The 23401-nt window shown below is 43.9% G+C and overlaps 1 protein-coding gene across 1 annotated transcript in view; it reads right to left on the bottom strand.

Moving 5' to 3' along the window:
• KCNJ6 (potassium inwardly rectifying channel subfamily J member 6) overlaps nt 1–23401 on the bottom strand; it is a 354451-nt gene that overhangs the window by 49682 nt on the left and 281368 nt on the right. Inside the window, exon 2 of the mRNA XM_089677906.1 lies at nt 21602–22522. Coding sequence (XP_089534032.1) covers nt 21602–22490 — 889 coding nt within the window. The 5' untranslated portion in view covers nt 22491–22522. The remainder of the gene's footprint in view (nt 1–21601; nt 22523–23401) is intronic.

Raw genomic sequence — 23401 nt, 5'->3', positions numbered from 1 at the left:
GGTTGTGTTTCTTTCACCTGTGCTAGGTGCTTTTATTTTGTGGTCTAATCTAAGCGCAGAATTATACTGGGTTTGATTTCGTTCATTACTAATGGGCTGACCCCACATCGCAATGGATGAAAAAACATGCATTACTCTTTTTTTTCTTAACAATGCAGCTATTATATATGCATTGTGGTGCACTGTGTGTTGGAGTCTACAGTACAATGCATTGGGGTGCTATTCACAATGTATGGCATCTTCATACACTGCAACTAGAGCATGCATTGTTGTATTGTGTATTAACATGTGCAATTCAGCGTATGTTGCCACAACAGACAAGTGTGAATGGGCCCCATAAGTCTGATCTCACAAGTAATTCAATACTCACCTTCTTTCCTAGATGAAAGAAAAAGATATGCCTACAAGGCTCCATGCATACGGGGTGTTTTGAGAACGCTGGTAACGTTAGCTGTGTAAAGTCACGATGAAAACTTGAGTTTTTCAGCTTTTTTAGCAAAATTGCATTAGTGTTTAATAGCGTTTTGCTGCATTTTCCCACATTTTGAAGCGTTTTTTAGCTTTTTTTTTTTACAAAAAAAATTGGGGGGGGGGGGGGTCAAAAATAGTACAAAAACACAGGTTTGCGGTGTTTTACCATGTTTTGCCATGTTTTTCAGCATTAGAGGGTTTTTACAGCTACAAAACACCCCTAGAAACCCACTAGTCCTGGGTTTTTTTCCAGCCAAAAAAACATCCCAGCCAAAAACCGTTGATTATAGTCTATGTGTGTATGGACACATAGGATAACATGCTGGGGGGTTTACTGGCTGTAGAAAAAAACATAAAAAGCCAAAAACAGCCGCTGTAAAAACATCAAGTGTGCATGAGGGCTAAAGTGGACCAAGTTATAGAAGTAGTAAACTGATTTTTTTGAAAAATTGCTGACAGACAGGACTCTGTTAGTTTCTTCTGGTATATAAGCACAGTGGCTAAATATGGGCAGCACAGTGGCTAAATGGTTAGCACTTCCACTTGGCAGTACTAGAGTCATTGGTTCGAATCCCAACCACGGCACCACATGCCTGGAGTTTGCATGTTGTTCCTGTGCCTGCGTGGGTTTCCTGCAGGTACTCCAATTTCCTCCCACACGCCAAAGACATGCTGGTAGGTTAATTGGATCCTGTCTAAATTGGCCCTTGTATGTGTATGTATGAATGTGAGTTAGGGACCTTAGATTGTATGCCCCTTCAGGGTTAGGGACTGATGTGAATGTACAATATATATGTGTAAAGCGCTGTGTAAATTGACAGCGCTATATAAATATAAGCTTCCTACTGCCATCATGTATAATGAGCCATGCATGCGTAGCTCAGTGTAGGTTTACAGCTTCTGATCTGTGCTGCAGCGATGATGTCACATGGCTATTCAAGTGACCAATAGCACGGAACCTGGAAGGAAGACTGTGTGAAGATGAAAGTGCTGTGGACCCATTGAGCTGATTACACTGCAGCGCTGGAGGGTTTCTTTGGGAGGTAAGTTTGCCATAATGTGCTAATATGCACAACATACTAGCAAATTATGGCATAACCCACCTGGGGGCCCCACAAAAAAAAAAAAAAAATTAGGCAGACTTAATTACCCCTTTAATAAAGAAGACCAATCAATATTGACATAAGGCCCAATCACACCAGAAATTGCACGTTTGTACATTTGCATGCATTTGATGCACGTTTACATGCCGTTGATGCGTGTTTTTCCATATACATTTGCCCTGTCACTTCCTTCTTTCTTTGGGTTTTTATGTGCACTGCACTGCATTTTGGTGTGTTTTTGTAGTGCAGAAAATGCAGCATGCTGTACCTTATTTCACTGCACTGCACTCTACTGATGTGAACTATGCCCATAGGATAAAATGGATTTTGGACTGTCTACGCAGAATACAGTCAAAAATGCATCCGACTGCATCTGGTGTGAATGGGTCCTTAAAGTGGAACTTAACTATATCTGAGCACCACAAACTGAAAATTCTATTTAATTTTTAATATTCAGGACAAACTCCCCCATCCATCCATGTCTTTATGCTTTATTTAGTTGAGAAATCACTTTGAACTCCCCCTCAGCATTTCTAGCTGCACCCATGTTGAGGTAGGGCAGATGATTCATGTAGAATTTACTTCCTTCAATCCATCTGCCCTTAGCTCAGGCATGCAGGCAGGAGGGTGCGCTTAGCTGAGAAAGCCTTTCCTCTCTTCCTCCACTTGAAAGAAAAAAAAATGTCTGTGATGTATGATGTCATTTTGGCCTAGGCCAGAACCAGGAAGCAACTAAAGACAAGTGAAAAGAAAATGATACTTTCCTCTCTATATACTAAGGCTAGCAGCATAAGAATTAAAAATAGTTCATGTTAATTGAGAGATTTTTGTTCCGCTTTAAAGTGATCTTAGGGCTTCAGATCTTCGGCACCGCCATATTGGCTTCAGGAACCAGATGTCCCTTCTTGATGACTCACAGCCAGCTACCCACTGCTGCAAGATTGAGGGGCCCAGGGAAACTAGTAGTGTAGCCCCCTGGGGTGAGGGATGTTATCCCAGGCACAAAGGAGTTAATGGGGAGGTCTGAAGCAATGTTATCCTCAGCTAGAGAAGGACTGAGGAGGTGGGAGCAGGTATTGTCAAAGAAAGGTATTTGGTCCCCGAAACAAAAAAGCTGCAATTTGGTTCTTTGGAAGCGAAAAGAGAATGAGCTGAACTCGTTTTCAGATGAAAGTCCACTTTAAGTAAAGAAAGAAATTTATATTCCCTAATAAGTTCATAAATGATGACTAATGCTGGTAAAATACATTTCCACCGGAGTGTACAATCTTAGCTTGGAGAAACCTCTATTTGTGATGGGTCGCAGAAGATCCATTCAATCAGAAAAACTGAATAAGACCTTATGTAACAATGCATGAATGATTTGGATGGTTTCAAATTTGATCTAAACAGACTGTGACTGTACAAACCAATGTAATGTTTCCCGGGGAAGTAAAATCATTGTACAGTCAGAACAAGTAGCAGGTAGATCAGTGGTGGTCAACTTAAAAATTAGAGGGCCTCAAGTGTGGACACTGACACTGTTTCCAGGGGGCCACACAATAATGACGCATTTTCTCACTTCGACAGCCAAAGATTTTGGTCCTGTTGCATTTTTTGCAGTGTCACACAATGCACATTGAATATGTTGGAGTGCAATAACTCCCAGCATTGGTGTCAATGACTGCAAAAATAACCCCCTACATTGGTGTCAATGACCGCAATAATAACCTTCAACATTGGTGTCAGTGACTGCAATAATAACCTTCAACATTGGTGTCAGTGACTGCATTAATTGCCTTCAACAGTGTCAGTATTATTAACCCTACCCCCAGCCGTGAAATTTAACCACCCCCTTCCTGCATTGGTGGTCAGTGGCAGCGAAATTTACCCCCTTTACTGGTGGGCAGTGGTGGTGAACATTAACCCCCACCCCCGCATGGCAGTGGTGTGGTCATGGCAATGAAAATGTTAACCCCTTTCCCTCCCTGTATTGGTGGCCAAGGAAGTGAAAATGTGCATGCCCCCCCTCCTGTACAGATGGTCATGGCAGTGAAGGTGTTGATGTTATGGCATTGAAAGTGTTAACCTCCATCCCCATGTACTGGTGGTCATGGCAGTGAAAGTGTTAACGCTCCTCCCCCAATTGGTGGACATGGCACTGAAAGTGTTAACCCTGCCACACCACCTTCCCCCCCCCCCCCCCCCGTACAGACTGTCATGGCACTGAAGGTGTTGATGTTATGGCGTTGAAAGTGCTAACCCCCATCCCCCCTGTACTGGTGGTCATGGCAGTGAAGGTGTTAACGCTCCTCCCCCAATTGGTGGTCATGGCACTGAAAGTGTTAACCCTGCCACACCACCTTCCCCCCCCCCCCCGTATTTGTGGTCAAGGCACTGAAAGTGTCAACCCTGCTACACCCCCCCCCCGTATTGGTGGTCATGGCACTGGAAGTGTTAACCCCCCGTTGGAGGTCACTTACCTATCACATGTTTCTGCACCGCTCTCTTCCCAGGACAGGACTTGTGCTGTAGGTGGAGATAACTCAGCCCTCATTTCAGTCTCTTTCAGTGCTGGGTGCTGGAACACAAACAGCATTCCAGCATCTGGCACCCCACAGCTACTCTATTGCCCATATGGTGCCCAATAGCCCGCAGGCTGCAGATAGCGGCCCAGGCTGCATATTGGGCACCCGGGAAGTGGAGTCTTATGGCAAAAGTTCTGTATGTTCTTGCCCTTGCTTCTACAAATTTAATCCTAATTGTACACTAACTGCCACACACTCAGATTTAATAGCCCTCATTTATCAAGCTATATTCCAGTCTTAGGGCTCGTTCACACAGGTGGTAAAAGCAGGTAGTTAAGCTGTGGTTTTACCACCCAACTAAACAAAGCAATGCAATTGCACAGGGTTGTGCTCATTGCTCAGGGCTGTACTCATGCTGCGGTTGCACTACTTTGCTTTGCAGTGGTAGCAAAAATTAAATGGCATGTCGTGCTTGGCAAGCTGTAACACTTCAGAACGTGAAGGTCAAGTGAATGGGACCATACCCCATAGGGCAGTTGTTCTCAACCTGTGGGTCGTGACCCCTTTGGGGGTCAAATGATCCTTTCACAGGGGTCGCCTAAGACCATCGGAAAACACATATTTCCGATGTGTAAAGAGCAGCTACTGTGTAGAAAGTAGCTGCTGTGCTGAAAGCAGCTACTCTGTTAAAAGCAGCTACTGTGTTGAAAGCAGCAGTATTGGAGGTAAAACGACACTTCGTGAATTATAATTACTGGGTAAATAATTTTAGGATTGGGGGTCACCACAACATGAGGAACTGTATTAAAGGGTCGCGGCATTAGGAAGGTTGAGAACCACTGCCATAGGGCCACTACGCCCTGTAACATGCGGCCTGATGGGTCAGCATTTTGAGTGATTGCTTAGGTTTGAAGAGAGCAAACAGGGAGGGAAAGGGAAGCAGTCACTCCTGCAACTTATAGAACTGTATATGAATTGCAGGTTGAGCTATTGAACTCTATAAACAAGATTTCAGCAAAGTAGGTAAGGCTAGCCTGGATAAAATGTGGGGAATTTTTTTTTTTTTTCCAAAATGTATTAGTGTTTGGCAAGCTTTAGGGCTGTCCGAACAGAGCAGGTAGAGGAAAAGAGGAGGAACCACTCCAGAAACTTATAGAGATGTGAGTAAGGTGTAGGTTAACCTATTGAGCTCTGTAAACAAGATTTTCTTTTCCCATCAAAGTAACGATAGCCTGGATAGAATGTGGAAAAAGAACCTGAAGCTCTGCCTGCTGGATTGAAATACAGATACAGGATTGGAATGTTTCTTCAATTTTCTAATCATTAGTTCGCTTTCTACCACTATGATGAGAAAGACCAAAGGGGCAGGATGGAACATTTTTCTCGAATGAACACATTTCTAACAGTGTATGTGTTTTTCGCTCAGTTCCATTTTTTCCAAAACTGATTATTAAAAGCAAATTAAATTTTGAAGTCGTTTTGAATGACATTCTTCAAGTAGTCGAATGTATTGAGAATTTTCATACAAATGTTTGTGCGAATGTTCGTTCGAACATCTACTAGCTTTAGTCCTGACTGTATTCATTGAATTAAGTATATACAAAACCAGCACAAATTCTCTTTAGGCCTCATCAGGGGCGGACTGACAGCTCATGGGGCCCCCGGGCAATAGGGGATCATGGGGCCCCTGTGTCCTTGTCTAAACTCAAAAAAGCCTATGAAAAAGGTACCAGGGGCATCTCATGGGGCCCCTAATGACCCCGGGCCCTCGGGCAGCGCCCAAGTGTCCAAATGGTCCGTCCGCTCCTGGGCCTCATGCACCCTGGGCATTACAAATGCCACTTTTAGGAGCGCTTGACTTTTTTTCTGCTTCTTAACGCCCCTCAATGTCAGCCTATTCGTACACATAGGCATCTACAGGTGTTTAGAGGCAGAAAAAAACCCTCACTACCAGCACGTCCAGGAGCAGAAAAAAAATTGATGCGCCTAAACGCGTCTAAACGCACGTTAATGCTAGGTGCATTTAGCGCTTGAGTGTTAATTCATTTCAATGACCAGAAAAAATTATTATTCTGGCCAATGAAATGAAATCAGACGCGCCTAAACGCGTGTACAAAAACATGATTTTAGGCGCGTTTTTGACGCTGCTTTTCTCCTGCCAGGAAATAGGTGTTCAGGAGAGCTGGGCAATTACCCAGTGTACATGGGGCCTTGTTTCCAGTCTGATAGATAAGGCTCAGCCTGGGTTCACACTGATGCAGTGCAGAATTCGCAGTGGTTTCTGTGCGATTTCCCCACCGCATCACAATCGCACCCCGTTCATACGAACCACTGTGGGTGTGAATTTTAAGTTAATGACACCCCGAAATCAGTTTGCAAAACGCGATGCGATGTGCAGAATAGGATTGCATGGGTGTGTTCACCCAAGCGATCCAATTCTGGTGTGGACTAAAAAAGGGTCCTGTACTTTTTTGGTTAAGATGCGGTGAGATTTGAGCCATACAAACTGTATGGCTCAAGTTGCACCGCACAGAAATCGCATGTGATTTGCACAGGAATGATTATGAGCTATGAGGAAAAATTAGAGGAACTGAATGTATTCTCTCTTGAGAAGAGGAGATTAAGGGGGGATCAGGGGCGGACTGACCATTTGGAAAACTCGGGCACTGCCCGAGGTCAGTAGGGGGCCCCATAAGCTTTTTTGAGTTTGGGCAAGGACACAGGGGCCCCATGATCCCCTATTGACCGGGGGCCCCATGAGTTGCCAGTCCGCCCCTGGGGGGGATATGATCTCCATGTATAATACATAAGAGGGGATATGATCTCCATGTATAATACATAAGGGGGATATGATCTCCATGTATAATACATAAGGGGGGGGATATGATCTCCATGTATAATACATAAGGGGAGATATGATCTCCATGTATAATATATAAGGGGAGATATGATCTCCATGTATAATACATAAGGGGGGATATGATCACCATGTATAATACATAAGGGGGGATATGATCTCCATGTATAATACATAAGAGGGGATATGATCACCATGTATAATACATAAGAGGGGATATGATCACCATGTATAATACATAAGGGGGGATATGATCTCCATGTATAATACATAAGGGTGGATATGATCTCCATGTATAATACATAAGTGTGGATATGATCTCCATGTATAATACATAAGGGGGGATATGATCTCCATGTATAATACATAAGGGGGGGGATATGATCTCCATGTATAATACATAAGGGGGGATATGATCTCCATGTATAATACATAAGGGGGATATGATCTCCATGTATAATACATAAGGGGGATATGATCTCCATGTATAATACATAAGGGTGGATATGATCTCCATGTATAATACATAAGGGGGGATATGATCTCCATGTATAATACATAAGGGGGGGTATGATCTCCATGTATAATACATAAGGGGGATATGATCACCATGTATAATACATAAGGGGGGAAATGATCTCCATGTATAATACATAAGGGGGGGATATGATCTCCATGTATAATACATAAGGGGGATATGATCTCCATGTATAAATACATCAGTGGTTCATATAGTGAACTCGGTGTAGAGCTATTCACTCTGAGGTCATCACAGAGGACAAGGGGCACTCTTTACCTTTGGAGGAAAAGAGATTTAATCTCCAAACATGGAAAGGTTTCTTCACAGTAAGAGCTGTGAAAATGTGGAATAGACTCCCTCAAGAGTTGGTTCTGGCCAGCTCAGTGGATTGCTTCAAAAAAGGCCTGGATTGTTTCTTGAATACACAGAATATAAATGGGTACTAACATTGAGAGGTAAAGTTGATCCAGGGAATATCCGAACGCCTCTCGGGGGATCAGGAAGGAATTTTTTCCCCAGCAGGAGCAAATTGGATCATGCTTTGCTGGTTTTTTTTGCCTTCCTCTGGATCAACTGTGGTGGGTAAAGGATTATAACTTTTTTTTTTCTCTATGGTTGAACTGAATGGACTTTTGTCTTTTTTCAGCCAGACTAACTATGTAACTATGTAAGGAATGCGGTGCGGTTTCTGTGCGAATCACATGCAATGTGCCGCACCGCATCAGTGTGGACCCGGGCTTAAGGTACCTTATTTATTCACATCAATCAGATACACTAGTCTCAGACAGTTTCTGTTGCCTGATTCCAATTTTCATTCTCCTACGGTGTTAAAGATTTAAGTCGGTTCAAATCCATTCGGTGGCTATGACACACCACAGACTGTCTGAGGCGGTTTCTTTGGCCCAGACACTTTGATAAATGGATCATGCATGTGCCCACCTCTTGAGTATACATAAATTATCAGGAAAAAGCATACCGGCTGAAAATATGTTATTTTAACATCCACAGTAAATACACAAAAATGCTTGAGGGTTTAGCCTAGATTAATCAAAGGGAATTAAATATTAATAGAGAAGCATGTTTTTACCAGTTGCTTTTAAATCGGGCTCTATTTGATCTCCTACTGTGGCTGAAGCTTAGGATGTTTTAAAGAAATATGGGAGTAAAAAGAGAAGCCAAATGTGCTTCTTTGCATATGCTGATAACAAGATGAATTGCGAGATATTTAGGAAAAGTGGTGCTTAGAAAAATCGACTGCATTCTATTTATCTGCTTGGCTGGGGAAAGAGTTGTCTTAGTATACCTTACCCACAGACACTCGAACACTAAATATAAAGATGAGGAGAGTGATTTTGGCAAAACTGCTGCAAAATTAGCAACTTCCCTTAAAGTTTCCTCATTGAGCTGTTTAGTAAAAATTGCTTTAAAAAAAAAAAATTGACACTTTTCTTTATTTAGAGCAGTTGCCCATGGACTGAATGCGACCCTTAGGGCACTGTTCTTCCCACTGGTACAAGGCAATATTCCTTCCACAGACATCAACAGTGGGTAACTAATCCTCTCACTGACACCAACAATGGGTAACTAATCCTCTCACTGACACCAACAGTGGGTAACTAATCCTCTCACTGACACCAACGATGGTGCACCATTTTTTCCACTGACATCAATGATGGGGCACTATTCCTCCCACTGATACCATTGATAGGGCACCATTCCTCCTACTGACACCAATGATGGGACACCATTCCTCCCACTGACACCAATGATGGGGCACCATTCCCGTCACTGATACCATTGATTGGGCACCATTCCTCCACTGACACCAATGATGGGACGCCATTCCTCCCACTGACACATTGTTAGGCCACTATTCCTCCCACTGACACCAGTGATGGGACACTTTTCCTCCCACTGACATCAATGATGGGGCACTATTCCTCCCACTGACACCAATGATGGGACACTATTCCTCCCACTGACCCCAATGATGGGGCACCATTCCTCCCACTGATACCATTGATAGGGCACCATTCCCCCACTGACACCATTGATAGGGCACCATTCCTCCACTGACACCAATGATGGGACACCATTCCTCCCACTGACACATTGATAGGGCACTATTCCTCCCACTGACACCAATGATGGGGCACCATTTCTTCTACTGACACCAATGATGTGGCACTATTCTTTCTACTGATACCAATGTTGGGGCACTATTCTTCCCACTAACACCAATGATGGGGCACCATTCCTTCACTGACACCAATGCTTAGGCATTGGCCCTACTGACCACAGGCACTATGTATTTTTTTTTTATTCCCACTGACCACCAAACCTGAGAAAATGCCTACTTTTACTGATATCGGCACATTTTCTTCCATTGGCCACAGTCGTGCCTCAATAAAGTCTGAGGGGCAGTTAATCTGCCCTTTGTTTGTTTACAAAGTCCTTTTTTAGAGGATGTGGGGTTTTTTGGTGTATTTGGGGTAGTTTTGTTTTTTTTTTCATTTACTGAATATTTGTCATTTTTTGTACTTTTTCTTTTTGCATATGATCATTCTTTGTGTACCATCTTTTTGATTTTTTTTCCTTTTTTCGCTGTCTGTTTTTATCTCTCTGTGAGAGGAATGTGAAAAAATGAAGTGCTGTTGAAAAGAGATTCTACAACCTTCTGGAGCTGTTTACAACCAAATGCATCGCTTAAAAACCACCAAAAACCACCTTAACCTCTGGCTGTCCATGTAACTCATATGTGCGGTGGTGAAGAGGGTGGACTTCAATGCCCATATGTCACATATATGTGTCCAGGGGTGGCCAAGGTTCCTGTGCTGAGATTGTGCTCACTGCACGCCCCTAACACAGTAATGGAGCTGATCTCCCACTATGTAGCAATATGTTATATACTGTGTATGGCCTCTAGGGGTCTCACTACTTAGATACTGGTACAACTGTGTTATTCCCACTCTTTGGTTGTAGTTCTTGTGCAGACACATGTATAATGGCAGCTAGGAGCACCTAATAAATGTCTCCTACTAAGTACAGTGTGTGAGCATCTGAGCAGGATCTACTAACAGAACATGGTGGCAGCTGGGCACTGAACCTCTGAATAGCAAGTCTTCTGTCTACAAATACAGATTGTGTGACACTAGAACTGTACAGAGAATCAGCAACTGTAAGTACAGAGTCCCTATCAGACTGCACTATGGAGAGTGGCCTGAAACCCCCTCAGAGACTGGATGTCACTTCTTCCAATCTCTCACAGACATGGAGACACTGGAAGGAAGCGTTTACTATGTATGTGGACCTGACAGTGGCACCCAGAGATGAGCAGAGGGAAGTAAAGCTGTTTTATTACTTGATTGGGGAAAAAGGCAGAGAACTAGCCGAGACCCTGCTCACAGACAGCATGGCACTGACAGACATACTGCAAGCATATGATAAGCACTGTGACCCCAAAAAGAATGAGACGGTGGAGAGATACAAGTTCTTCTCAAGGAATCAGGAGATTGGGGACAGTGTGGACAGATATGTGACAGAGCTGAGGAGACTGGCTGCAACCTGTGGATTTGGGGACATCAGGGACTCCCTTATCCGAGACAGGATAGTGTGTGGCATCAGAGACTCTCGCCTCAGAGAAAGATTACTGAGGGAGGAAGAGCTGGCTTTGGAGAAATGTATACAAATCTGCAGGGCTGCTGAGCTGACTAAAGACAGGCTGAAGATGATGGAGGGCACCAGTGATGCCTCAGTACATGCAGTATCTGTGAAAGGCAGAGCAAGGTCCAGGCTCCCTGTGAGCTCAGTCCAGTGTAAATACTGTGGCAAAAGACATGAAAGAGACAAAGAGAAATGTCCAGCGTATGGGGAGTCCTGCAGGACATGTGGCAAGATGAACCACTTTTCAGCTGTGTGCAGATTCAAAACCAGCAAACAGTACAGACAAGTCCACACAGTGACCCAGGACACAGACGAGGACAGCACAGTGACCCAGGACACAGACGAGGACAGCACAGAGGGCATCACATGGCTGCAGCTGCAGTCTGCAACAGAGAACGTCAATGTAGTCAAACAGCCAGTAGCCAATGATGCAAAGCAGCTCTTTGCCATATTTATGGTGGACGAACAGCCCATAAGATTTCAGCTGGATTGTGGAGCAAGCTGCAATGTCATTCCATTTACTCTGCTTGACAAACAGGTTCCCATTGAGCCCACTGATAAGGTACTGGTCATGTACAACAAAAGTGTTCTGAAACCCATGGGAACATGCAAGCTAAAATTAAGAAATCCACGTAACAGAAAGAGCTACAGAGTGGAGTTTACTGTGTTGCAGGAGGACGATCACATTCCTTTGCTGGGAGTTAAAGCAGTTCAGGCGATGGACTTAATAAAGGTGCAGTCCCATAACATCATGGCTCTGGAAGTTTCTGAGAATACTCAAAATCCTAAACAAAAGGCAGAATACATTTTGGATTTTCACCACATAAAAACAGAGTATGCTGATTTATTTGAAGGTGATGGGTGCCTGGAAGGGAAATACAAACTAGAAATTGATCATACAATACAGCCTACCAGACTGCCTACAAAAAGAGTACCTGTAGCCTTAATGCAACCGCTTAAAGAGGAACTGCAGGATTTGCACAGCAGAGGTATGATAGCACCAGTACAAGAAAGCACAGACTGGATAAGCAGTTTGGTGATAGTGAAAAAACCATCAGGCAAGTTAAGAATATGCATTGATCCTATGCCACTGAACAAGGCCCTTAAAAGAAATCACTATCCAATGCCAACAATAGAAGATATTCTACCAGATCTATCAAAGGCTAAAATATTTTCGGTATGTGATGTGAAAAATGGGTTCTGGCACGTGGAACTGGATAAAGAATCAAGTTTATTAACAGCATTTTCTTCCCCATTTGGACGCTATAAGTGGCTGAGAATGCCAATGGGAGTAAGCCCGGCTCCAGAAGTGTTCCAACAAAAATTGATGCAAGCTTTGGAAGGACTGTCTGGAGTAAAAATAATAGCAGATGATATACTAATAGTTGGGGAAGGTGATGATCTAGAATCCGCAACAAAGGATCACGATAAAAAGATGATACAATTCTTAGACAGATGTAGAAAAAAACAAATCAAACTGAACCTGGAAAAATTCAAACTAAAAATGACAGAAGTACCATATATTGGACATCTTCTTACCTCAAATGGTGTTAAAGTCGATCCAGAGAAGGTGAGGGCAATACAGGACATGCCTACACCTACAGATATACGTGGAGTACAACGATTCCTGGGCATGGTGAATTATCTTTCCATATTTTGCAAGCATTTATCAGACATGTGTGAGCCACTGAGACAGCTAACTCACAAAGACGTACTCTGGGAATGGACAGAAAGCCATGAAACTGCTTTTCAGTCAGTGAAAAATGCTATTGCAGACGCAGCAACGCTAAAATATTTTGATCCAGATCAAGCAGTGGTAGTACAATGTGATGCCTCAGAAACTGGCCTTGGAGCCACACTAATGCAGGATAAACAGCCAATCACATATGCAAGCAGAGCGTTAACTCTAACAGAGCAAGGATATGCTCAAATCGAGAAGGAACTACTAGCGGTAGTATTTGGGTTAGAGAAATTTCACCAGTACACCTACGGTCGACAAGTGGTGGTGCATTCAGATCACAAGCCTTTAGAAAGTATTACAAAGAAGCCACTACTGAATGCCCCAAAAAGACTGCAGCGTATGCTGTTAAGGCTTCAGAAATATGATTTTAACATTTGTTACTGTCCAGGAAAGGATTTACTGATTGCAGATGCCCTAAGCAGAGCTTACTTACCCATCACAAATGAAGAAGAAAAAGACATTGAAAGCATCAATATGTGTGAATATCTGTCTGTCTCAAAAGACAGACTGAAACAAATACAGACCTGCACAGCGGAAGATAAAAGTCTACAGATCCTAAAGACTGTCATCTTGAAGGGATGGCCAAAACACAAACAGCATGCTCCAATGGAGGTTTCTCCATTTTTTCATATAAGAGATGAACTCTCTGTGCAGCATGGAATCATCTTTAAAGGAGAAAGAGCTGTCATACCAACATCCCTTAGAAGAGGCATTATATAAAGATTGCACTCGACTCACTTAGGTGTAGAAGGATGTCTACGTCGTGCACGAGAATACTTGATAGCACAGTGTGAAATATGTGCATCGTGCAATGATAAGCAACCGAAAGAGACATTGCAACCACATACAATTCCAAACAGACCATGGTCAAAGGTAGGAACAGATCTGTTCACGTGGAACGACAAGGAATATCTGGTAACTGTGGACTATTTTTCCAACTTCTGGGAGATAGACTACTTACAGGACACAAGGGCCAAAACAGTAATTAAAAAACTCAAGGCCCATTTTGCCAGATATGGCATTCCGGATATTGTGTTCTCTGACAACGCCGCTCAATTTACATCGGAAGAATTCAAAAAATTCAGGGAGAGGTGGGAATTTGAGCACCAGACATCATCTCCTGGATATCCACAGAGTAATGGTAAAACTGAGTCAGCAGTAAAAACAGCCAAAAGACTCATGCAAAAGGCAAAACAGGCAGGTACAGAGATATACCTGTCTATACTGGACCACAGAAACACACCCACACAAGGCCTAGACACCAGTCCAGCACAGCGGCTTATGAGTAGACGTACAAGGACTCTCCTACCAACTGCAGGTCAACTACTAAAGCCAAAGCTTGTGGGCAATGTTAAAGCCAAACTAACGAAGAATCAAGATAGGCAAGCTTTCTATTATAATAAATCTGCAAAAGATCTGCCTGTTCTCCAGAGCAATGAAAATGTACGGATTCAGCCAATAGGCAAATATTATTATTATTATTATTATACAGTATTTATAAAGCGCCAATAGTTCACTCAGCGCTGTACATTACAAAGGGAGACAGAACATGTGACAGAACAATACCAATACAATGCAAAACATGAGGGGATCAAGGGCCCTGCTCTTTCGAGCTTACAATCTAGGAGGGAGGGGGTGGTGGCACAGGAGGAGATAGCTGTGGGGGATGGAGTGGTAGGAAGAGTGGAGGAGGTCGGCAAGTTAGCAGGGGGTGGGGTAGGCTTCCCTGAAGAGATGGGTTTTCAGGGTGCGCCTAAAGGAGAGGAGAGTAGGTGATAATCTGATGGGTTGGGGCAGGGAGTTCCAGAGGATGGGTGACAGCCTGGAGAAGTCCTGGAGGCGGGCATGGGAGGAGGAGACCAGGGAACTAGAGAGAAGGAGGTCTTGTGAGGAGCGGAGTGTGCGTGTTGGGCGGTACTTGGATATTAGGTCAGAGATGTAGTACGGGGCAGTATGGTGGACAGCTTTGTACGTCAGCGTTAGGATTTTGAATTTGATCCGTTGCGCAATCGGAAGCCAGTGGAGGGATTGGCAGAGGGGGGTGGCGGAGACAGAGCGGTTGGAAAGGTGGATGAGTCTGGCAGCCATGTTCAGGATGGACTGAAGAGGGGATAGCCAGCGGCGAGGCAGGCCAGTGAGGAGGGAGTTGCAGTAGTCGAGACAGGATAGTGTGTGGCATCAGAGACTCTCGCCTCAGAGAAAGATTACTGAGGGAGGAAGAGCTGGCTTTGGAGAAATGTATACAAATCTGCAGGGCTGCTGAGCTGACTAAAGACAGGCTGAAGATGATGGAGGGCACCAGTGATGCCTCAGTACATGCAGTATCTGTGAAAGGCAGAGCAAGGTCCAGGCTCCCTGTGAGCTCAGTCCAGTGTAAATACTGTGGCAAAAGACATGAAAGAGACAAAGAGAAATGTCCAGCGTATGGGGAGTCCTGCAGGACATGTGGCAAGATGAACCACTTTTCAGCTGTGTGCAGATTCAAAACCAGCAAACAGTACAGACAAGTCCACACAGTGACCCAGGACACAGACGAGGACAGCACAGTGACCCAGGACACAGACGAGGACAGCACAGAGGGCATCACATGGCTGCAGCTGCAGTCTGCAACAGAGAACGTCAATGTAGTCAAACAGCCAGTAGCCAATGATGCAAAGCAGCTCTTTGCCATATTTATGGTGGACGAACAGCCCATAAGATTTCAGCTGGATTGTGGAGCAAGCTGCAATGTCATTCCATTTACTCTGCTTGACAAACAGGTTCCCATTGAGCCCACTGATAAGGTACTGGTCATGTACAACAAAAGTGTTCTGAAACCCATGGGAACATGCAAGCTAAAATTAAGAAATCCACGTAACAGAAAGAGCTACAGAGTGGAGTTTACTGTGTTGCAGGAGGACGATCACATTCCTTTGCTGGGAGTTAAAGCAGTTCAGGCGATGGACTTAATAAAGGTGCAGTCCCATAACATCATGGCTCTGGAAGTTTCTGAGAATACTCAAAATCCTAAACAAAAGGCAGAATACATTTTGGATTTTCACCACATAAAAACAGAGTATGCTGATTTATTTGAAGGTGATGGGTGCCTGGAAGGGAAATACAAACTAGAAATTGATCATACAATACAGCCTACCAGACTGCCTACAAAAAGAGTACCTGTAGCCTTAATGCAACCGCTTAAAGAGGAACTGCAGGATTTGCACAGCAGAGGTATGATAGCACCAGTACAAGAAAGCACAGACTGGATAAGCAGTTTGGTGATAGTGAAAAAACCATCAGGCAAGTTAAGAATATGCATTGATCCTATGCCACTGAACAAGGCCCTTAAAAGAAATCACTATCCAATGCCAACAATAGAAGATATTCTACCAGATCTATCAAAGGCTAAAATATTTTCGGTATGTGATGTGAAAAATGGGTTCTGGCACGTGGAACTGGATAAAGAATCAAGTTTATTAACAGCATTTTCTTCCCCATTTGGACGCTATAAGTGGCTGAGAATGCCAATGGGAGTAAGCCCGGCTCCAGAAGTGTTCCAACAAAAATTGATGCAAGCTTTGGAAGGACTGTCTGGAGTAAAAATAATAGCAGATGATATACTAATAGTTGGGGAAGGTGATGATCTAGAATCCGCAACAAAGGATCACGATAAAAAGATGATACAATTCTTAGACAGATGTAGAAAAAAACAAATCAAACTGAACCTGGAAAAATTCAAACTAAAAATGACAGAAGTACCATATATTGGACATCTTCTTACCTCAAATGGTGTTAAAGTCGATCCAGAGAAGGTGAGGGCAATACAGGACATGCCTACACCTACAGATATACGTGGAGTACAACGATTCCTGGGCATGGTGAATTATCTTTCCATATTTTGCAAGCATTTATCAGACATGTGTGAGCCACTGAGACAGCTAACTCACAAAGACGTACTCTGGGAATGGACAGAAAGCCATGAAACTGCTTTTCAGTCAGTGAAAAATGCTATTGCAGACGCAGCAACGCTAAAATATTTTGATCCAGATCAAGCAGTGGTAGTACAATGTGATGCCTCAGAAACTGGCCTTGGAGCCACACTAATGCAGGATAAACAGCCAATCACATATGCAAGCAGAGCGTTAACTCTAACAGAGCAAGGATATGCTCAAATCGAGAAGGAACTACTAGCGGTAGTATTTGGGTTAGAGAAATTTCACCAGTACACCTACGGTCGACAAGTGGTGGTGCATTCAGATCACAAGCCTTTAGAAAGTATTACAAAGAAGCCACTACTGAATGCCCCAAAAAGACTGCAGCGTATGCTGTTAAGGCTTCAGAAATATGATTTTAACATTTGTTACTGTCCAGGAAAGGATTTACTGATTGCAGATGCCCTAAGCAGAGCTTACTTACCCATCACAAATGAAGAAGAAAAAGACATTGAAAGCATCAATATGTGTGAATATCTGTCTGTCTCAAAAGACAGACTGAAACAAATACAGACCTGCACAGCGGAAGATAAAAGTCTACAGATCCTAAAGACTGTCATCTTGAAGGGATGGCCAAAACACAAACAGCATGCTCCAATGGAGGTTTCTCCATTTTTTCATATAAGAGATGAACTCTCTGTGCAGCATGGAATCATCTTTAAAGGAGAAAGAGCTGTCATACCAACATCCCTTAGAAGAGGCATTATATAAAGATTGCACTCGACTCACTTAGGTGTAGAAGGATGTCTACGTCGTGCACGAGAATACTTGATAGCACAGTGTGAAATATGTGCATCGTGCAATGATAAGCAACCGAAAGAGACATTGCAACCACATACAATTCCAAACAGACCATGGTCAAAGGTAGGAACAGATCTGTTCACGTGGAACGACAAGGAATATCTGGTAACTGTGGACTATTTTTCCAACTTCTGGGAGATAGACTACTTACAGGACACAAGGGCCAAAACAGTAATTAAAAAACTCAAGGCCCATTTTGCCAGATATGGCATTCCGGATATTGTGTTCTCTGACAACGCCGCTCAATTTACATCGGAAGAATTCAAAAAATTCAGGGAGAGGTGGGAATTTGAGCACCAGACATCATCTCCTGGATATCCACAGAGTAATGGTAAAACTGAGTCAGCAGTAAAAACAGCCAAAAGACTCATGCAAAAGGCAAAACAGGCAGGTACAGAGATATACCTGTCTATACTGGACCACAGAAACACACCCACACAAGGCCTAGACACCAGTCCAGCACAGCGGCTTATGAGTAGACGTACAAGGACTCTCCTACCAACTGCAGGTCAACTACTAAAGCCAAAGCTTGTGGGCAATGTTAAAGCCAAACTAACGAAGAATCAAGATAGGCAAGCTTTCTATTATAATAAATCTGCAAAAGATCTGCCTGTTCTCCAGAGCAATGAAAATGTACGGATTCAGCCAATAGGCAAATATTATTATTATTATTATTATACAGTATTTATAAAGCGCCAATAGTTCACTCAGCGCTGTACATTACAAAGGGAGACAGAACATGTGACAGAACAATACCAATACAATGCAAAACATGAGGGGATCAAGGGCCCTGCTCTTTCGAGCTTACAATCTAGGAGGGAGGGGGTGGTGGCACAGGAGGAGATAGCTGTGGGGGATGGAGTGGTAGGAAGAGTGGAGGAGGTCGGCAAGTTAGCAGGGGGTGGGGTAGGCTTCCCTGAAGAGATGGGTTTTCAGGGTGCGCCTAAAGGAGAGGAGAGTAGGTGATAATCTGATGGGTTGGGGCAGGGAGTTCCAGAGGATGGGTGACAGCCTGGAGAAGTCCTGGAGGCGGGCATGGGAGGAGGAGACCAGGGAACTAGAGAGAAGGAGGTCTTGTGAGGAGCGGAGTGTGCGTGTTGGGCGGTACTTGGATATTAGGTCAGAGATGTAGTACGGGGCAGTATGGTGGACAGCTTTGTACGTCAGCGTTAGGATTTTGAATTTGATCCGTTGCGCAATCGGAAGCCAGTGGAGGGATTGGCAGAGGGGGGTGGCGGAGACAGAGCGGTTGGAAAGGTGGATGAGTCTGGCAGCCATGTTCAGGATGGACTGAAGAGGGGATAGCCAGCGGCGAGGCAGGCCAGTGAGGAGGGAGTTGCAGTAGTCGAGTCGTGATATGATGAGGGAGTGGATGAGCTGTTTAGTGGTTTCTGGGGTTAGGAACGTGCGGATTTTGGCGATGTTGCGGAGGTGGAGTCTGCACGAGTTTGACAAATATGACAAACACTGGAAAAAAGCGAAGGTTGTACAGAAATTGGGACCACGGTCCTATGAAATTATAACAGAGGAAGGAAGAAGATGGAGGAGAAATCTGAGACATCTGAGAAAAACACAAGAAGGAGATGATACAGGGCCCTGGGAACAGTATATGGACACTCAAAGCGATGAGACTATGAATACCAGCAACAAAGAAACAGGGACTGCTGAGGAGCATAGGGAGGTCTCTAGGCAGAGAGAGACAGTCCCAGAAAATAGACTGCCAGAATCAGAAGAACACCAAGATTTCTGTGAAGAAACCTCATATGTTACGCGAGCTGGCAGAACAATCAGAAAGCCGGCTCACCTCAAGGATTATATCTAATTTATAGCTATGTTCTACTTTACCATTTTGTGTTTGTTATATTTCATTGTTCTTTTATTTAAAAGAGAAAGGATGTAGCAATATGTTATATACTGTGTATGGCCTCTAGGGGTCTCACTACTTAGATACTGGTACAACTGTGTTATTCCCACTCTTTGGTTGTAGTTCTTATGCAGACACATGTATAATGGCAGCTAGGAGCACCTAATAAATGTCTCCTACTAACTACAGTGTGTGAGCATCTGAGCAGGATCTACTAACAGAACACACTAAACAGCTCATCCACTCCCTCATCATATCACGACTCGACTACTGCAACTCCCTCCTCACTGGCCTGCCTCGCCGCTGGCTATCCCCGCTTCAGTCGATCCTGAATACGGCAGCCAGACTCATTCACCTTTCCAACCGCTCCGTTTCCGCCACCCCCCTCTGCCAATCCCTCCACTGGCTTCCGATTGCGCAACGGATCAAATTCAAAATCCTAACACTGACGTACAAAGCCGTCTACCATACTGCCCCGAACTACATCACTGACCTAATACCCAAGTACCGCCCAACACGCACACTCCACTCCTCACAAGACCTCCTTCTCTCTAGTTCCCTGGTCTCCTCCTCCCATGCCCGCCTCCAGGACTTCTCCAGGGTGTCACCCATCCTCTGGAACTCCCTGCCCCAACCCATCAGATTATCACCTACTCTCCTCTCCTTTAGGCGCACCCTGAAAACCCACCTCTTCAGGGAAGCTTACCCCACCCCCTGCTAACTTGCCGACCTCCTCCACTCTTCCTACCACTCCATCCCCCACAGCTATCTCCTCCTGTGCCACCATCCCCTCCCTCCTAGATTGTAAGCTCGAAAGAGCAGGGCCCTCAATCCCCCCATGTTTTGCATTGTATTGGTATTGTTCTGTCACATGTTCTGTCCCCCTTTGTAATGTACAGCGCTGAGCGAACTATTGACGCTTTATAAATACTGTATAATAATAATAATCTCTAGTAATGTCTCTGGTAATGATCAGGAGCTGACAGGACCGGCTCCCTATCATGTGACCAATCTGAACACCAATCACAGTGGTCACATTGGGCAGTCTTTTTCACCCCTCCAGGGGTCACCAGGGTGGGTGGTAGGGGGTTAAAGTGACAGTCCAACTTTTGCCAAAAACTTCTTAATACAGCAACACTGATGTTATTATCAATGTGTATTTGCTAATAAACAAACAAACTTTCAAAGTCTTCTCCCAGCCTCATGTTCAGACGGAGGACTATATTGGCTGGTAAAAGTGCAGCTTTAACTACAGGAGCAGGAGGGATAGGAGGGAAAGGGATCACCTACATTGTGCATAGTCCCTCTGCTGCGGTGGCATATGGGACATGTAGTAATCCTTCGCTTATATTCCCAGGCTGGATGGCACGACTGTGAGGGGTCCATGCCAAGTAAAATAATAACAGATTTCTGCAGGGAGAAGAGTCCTGCAAATTAGGTAAGTGGTGTGGTAAGTGATGTTCCAGTTTTGGGTGGACAAAAGTAAATTGGATTCTCCAATGGCTTCTTTAGATTTTTCTGGTTTTATTAGCAAGATATCTCTAGCAGATGTGATCCTCACCCTTCCCACTTGGCTAAGTCAAAAGTGTCACCCCCTTCAAAGGCTGTATTAAAAAAAATGCTTTTTCTGTATTATGTAGGATCTTTTTGAAAGATCAAGACACCATCATTGGGCTTTGTAGTGGAATGTTTATGGTGCAGTATTTGTAAATGTTTTTTTTAGAAATCTGGCCACTGCAATCCTCAAATCCGCTGGAAACTAGGTTGTAAGGCTGGCCACACACAGTTAACATCTTTTTGTTTAGCCAGTGGGCTAAAACTAACAGATTCCTCCATCCACACAAACAAGGTGGATGAAGGAATCACTCCCACCAGGACATGGCCAACTTAAATCTACATGGCAGCACCATACATTTACGTAGTATTTTGTCATACATTTTCAGATCTACAAAGTTGAACAGCTAAATACGCAGATGAATTACATATCAGAAACGTTTTCCTGATAAAAATATTTGTACTTTTCCCCATCCCTGTACGGCTGATTAATACCACATATACAAAGAACCAAAGGACAGCAAGTTAATAGTTAATTTTGTATATTACCTGTTGCTTCTACCATTCCTTCTAAAATGACCACAATCTCCAGGTCTTCTTTTGGTAACTGAGCTTTTGATATATCCCAGAACGGGCTGTGTTGGTTGATTTCATGGCTTATAATTAGTGGGGAAACCAAGAACAGGCGATCGTCCCCAGTATCGTACCCAACATTGATGTCCGTTTGGTTCAATGGTATAAACTCGCCCTCCTTCGTCTGTTTGGATTTGATCAACTTAGCCCGTATGGACGCCTCTACGATATGTGAGTTCCTGAGATCTCCTACCCGGAACATCAGACACAGTTTTCCATCCCTCATGGAGATGACGGCATTGGTTGAAAAGACCAAGGTCTCAGCCCTCTTCTTGGGTTGGGAAATTTTAACAAACATGCAGCCCACCATAAAAGCATTCACTATGGAACCTAAAACGGACTGAACTAACAGTAGAATAATGCCTTCAGGACACTTGTCTGTGATGACCCGATGCCCATAGCCAATGGTTGTCTCTGTCTCTATGGAAAATAAAAAAGCTGAAACAAACCCATTGAGATTATCCACACAGGGGCTCCAGCTTTTGTCTTGTAAATGGTCCAGATCTCCTCGAATATATGCTATAAGCCACCATATCATTCCAAAGAACAACCAAGTCACTGTGTAAACCATGACAAATATCAGCAGGTTAAACCTCCATTTTAGGTCTACCAAGGTGGTGAAGATGTCACTCAGGTAGCGGTAAGTCTCTCTGACATTCCCGTGGTGAACATTGCACTTGCCATCCTTTCGAACATATCTCTGGATCTTCCTTTTTGTGCATTTCTGTTTGATGAGGTCCTCCCGGGCTTGTTTTGGGAGCTTTGGTTGCCGTGTGGAGATTGGGCTCTCCACGTCTTGCTCCATCAGGGCTCAGCGGAGTTGTTGAGGCTGGGAAGCTGGCAACATAAGAGAGAAAGAAATAAAACAGAGTTAAAAAGGTTTAAGTACATGTGACTCTTAACTGAACGACATTTAGTTTGCTTAAGCATTGTATATAATAAACAATGGCCACTAAAAAGAATTCTCCATTGGAAGATTTCCCCTCACCTCAAATCTGGTGATAAGTGCCTATATTTTGAATGGCAGCGAAGGGTCAGAAGCTCCGTTAGATTGTTAGTTCTCTTTTTGCTCAGTGGCTGAAAACGAGCAGAAATCATTAAATCTGTCCGTCAGTGGAATAGGAGTGGGGAAATATTGTACAGGGGACACAGTTTCCAGAGACAGTTGTCAAAGGTGGGCATTCTTCTCAAATGGGGGAAATTTGCTTTTAATTCCTGTCTCCAGGACAGGAAATAAGTGGAAATCTTTACAATGGGGCACAGACAACAATAAAACCTTTAGATTGCTTCCAACCCTTTCCAAATAACAATTTTCTGGAACTTTAAAGCGGAACGTCACCTGAGAAGGAAAGTTCTACTTATCCTCTTCCTCCCCCCTTCCTCTGCATGTATTGAAAAAAATTTTTTTCTGGGATACCAATTTCTGGCAGTTATCCATTCCTACTTTGCCTAGGCCTAGGGGAACTTTGCCCCCCCCCCCACCTCCTGGAGATTGCAGGACCATTCAGATAGCTCAGTGCATCTTGCGTGGGCACAGTAGGAAGCCGGATGTGAAACACTTGGAAGCCACAGCCAGCTTCCCACAAGCAAGATGGCGGTGCTGGGGACACGCACACCGGCGATGAAGTGCCCCAGGTGATTACACCGGGCTGGTAAGCGTCTGTATATTAAAAGTTAGCAGTTACAGTATTTTCAGTTGCTGACTTTAAATTTATT

This window comes from Staurois parvus, unplaced genomic scaffold, assembly GCF_062004578.1.
Source record: "Staurois parvus isolate SC_StPar_1 unplaced genomic scaffold, SC_StPar_1.0 ptg000195l, whole genome shotgun sequence".
Taxonomy (NCBI): Eukaryota; Metazoa; Chordata; class Amphibia; order Anura; family Ranidae; genus Staurois; species Staurois parvus.
The sequence above is the reverse complement of the archived record's forward strand: the minus strand, read 5'-3'. Positions and strand labels throughout refer to the sequence as shown.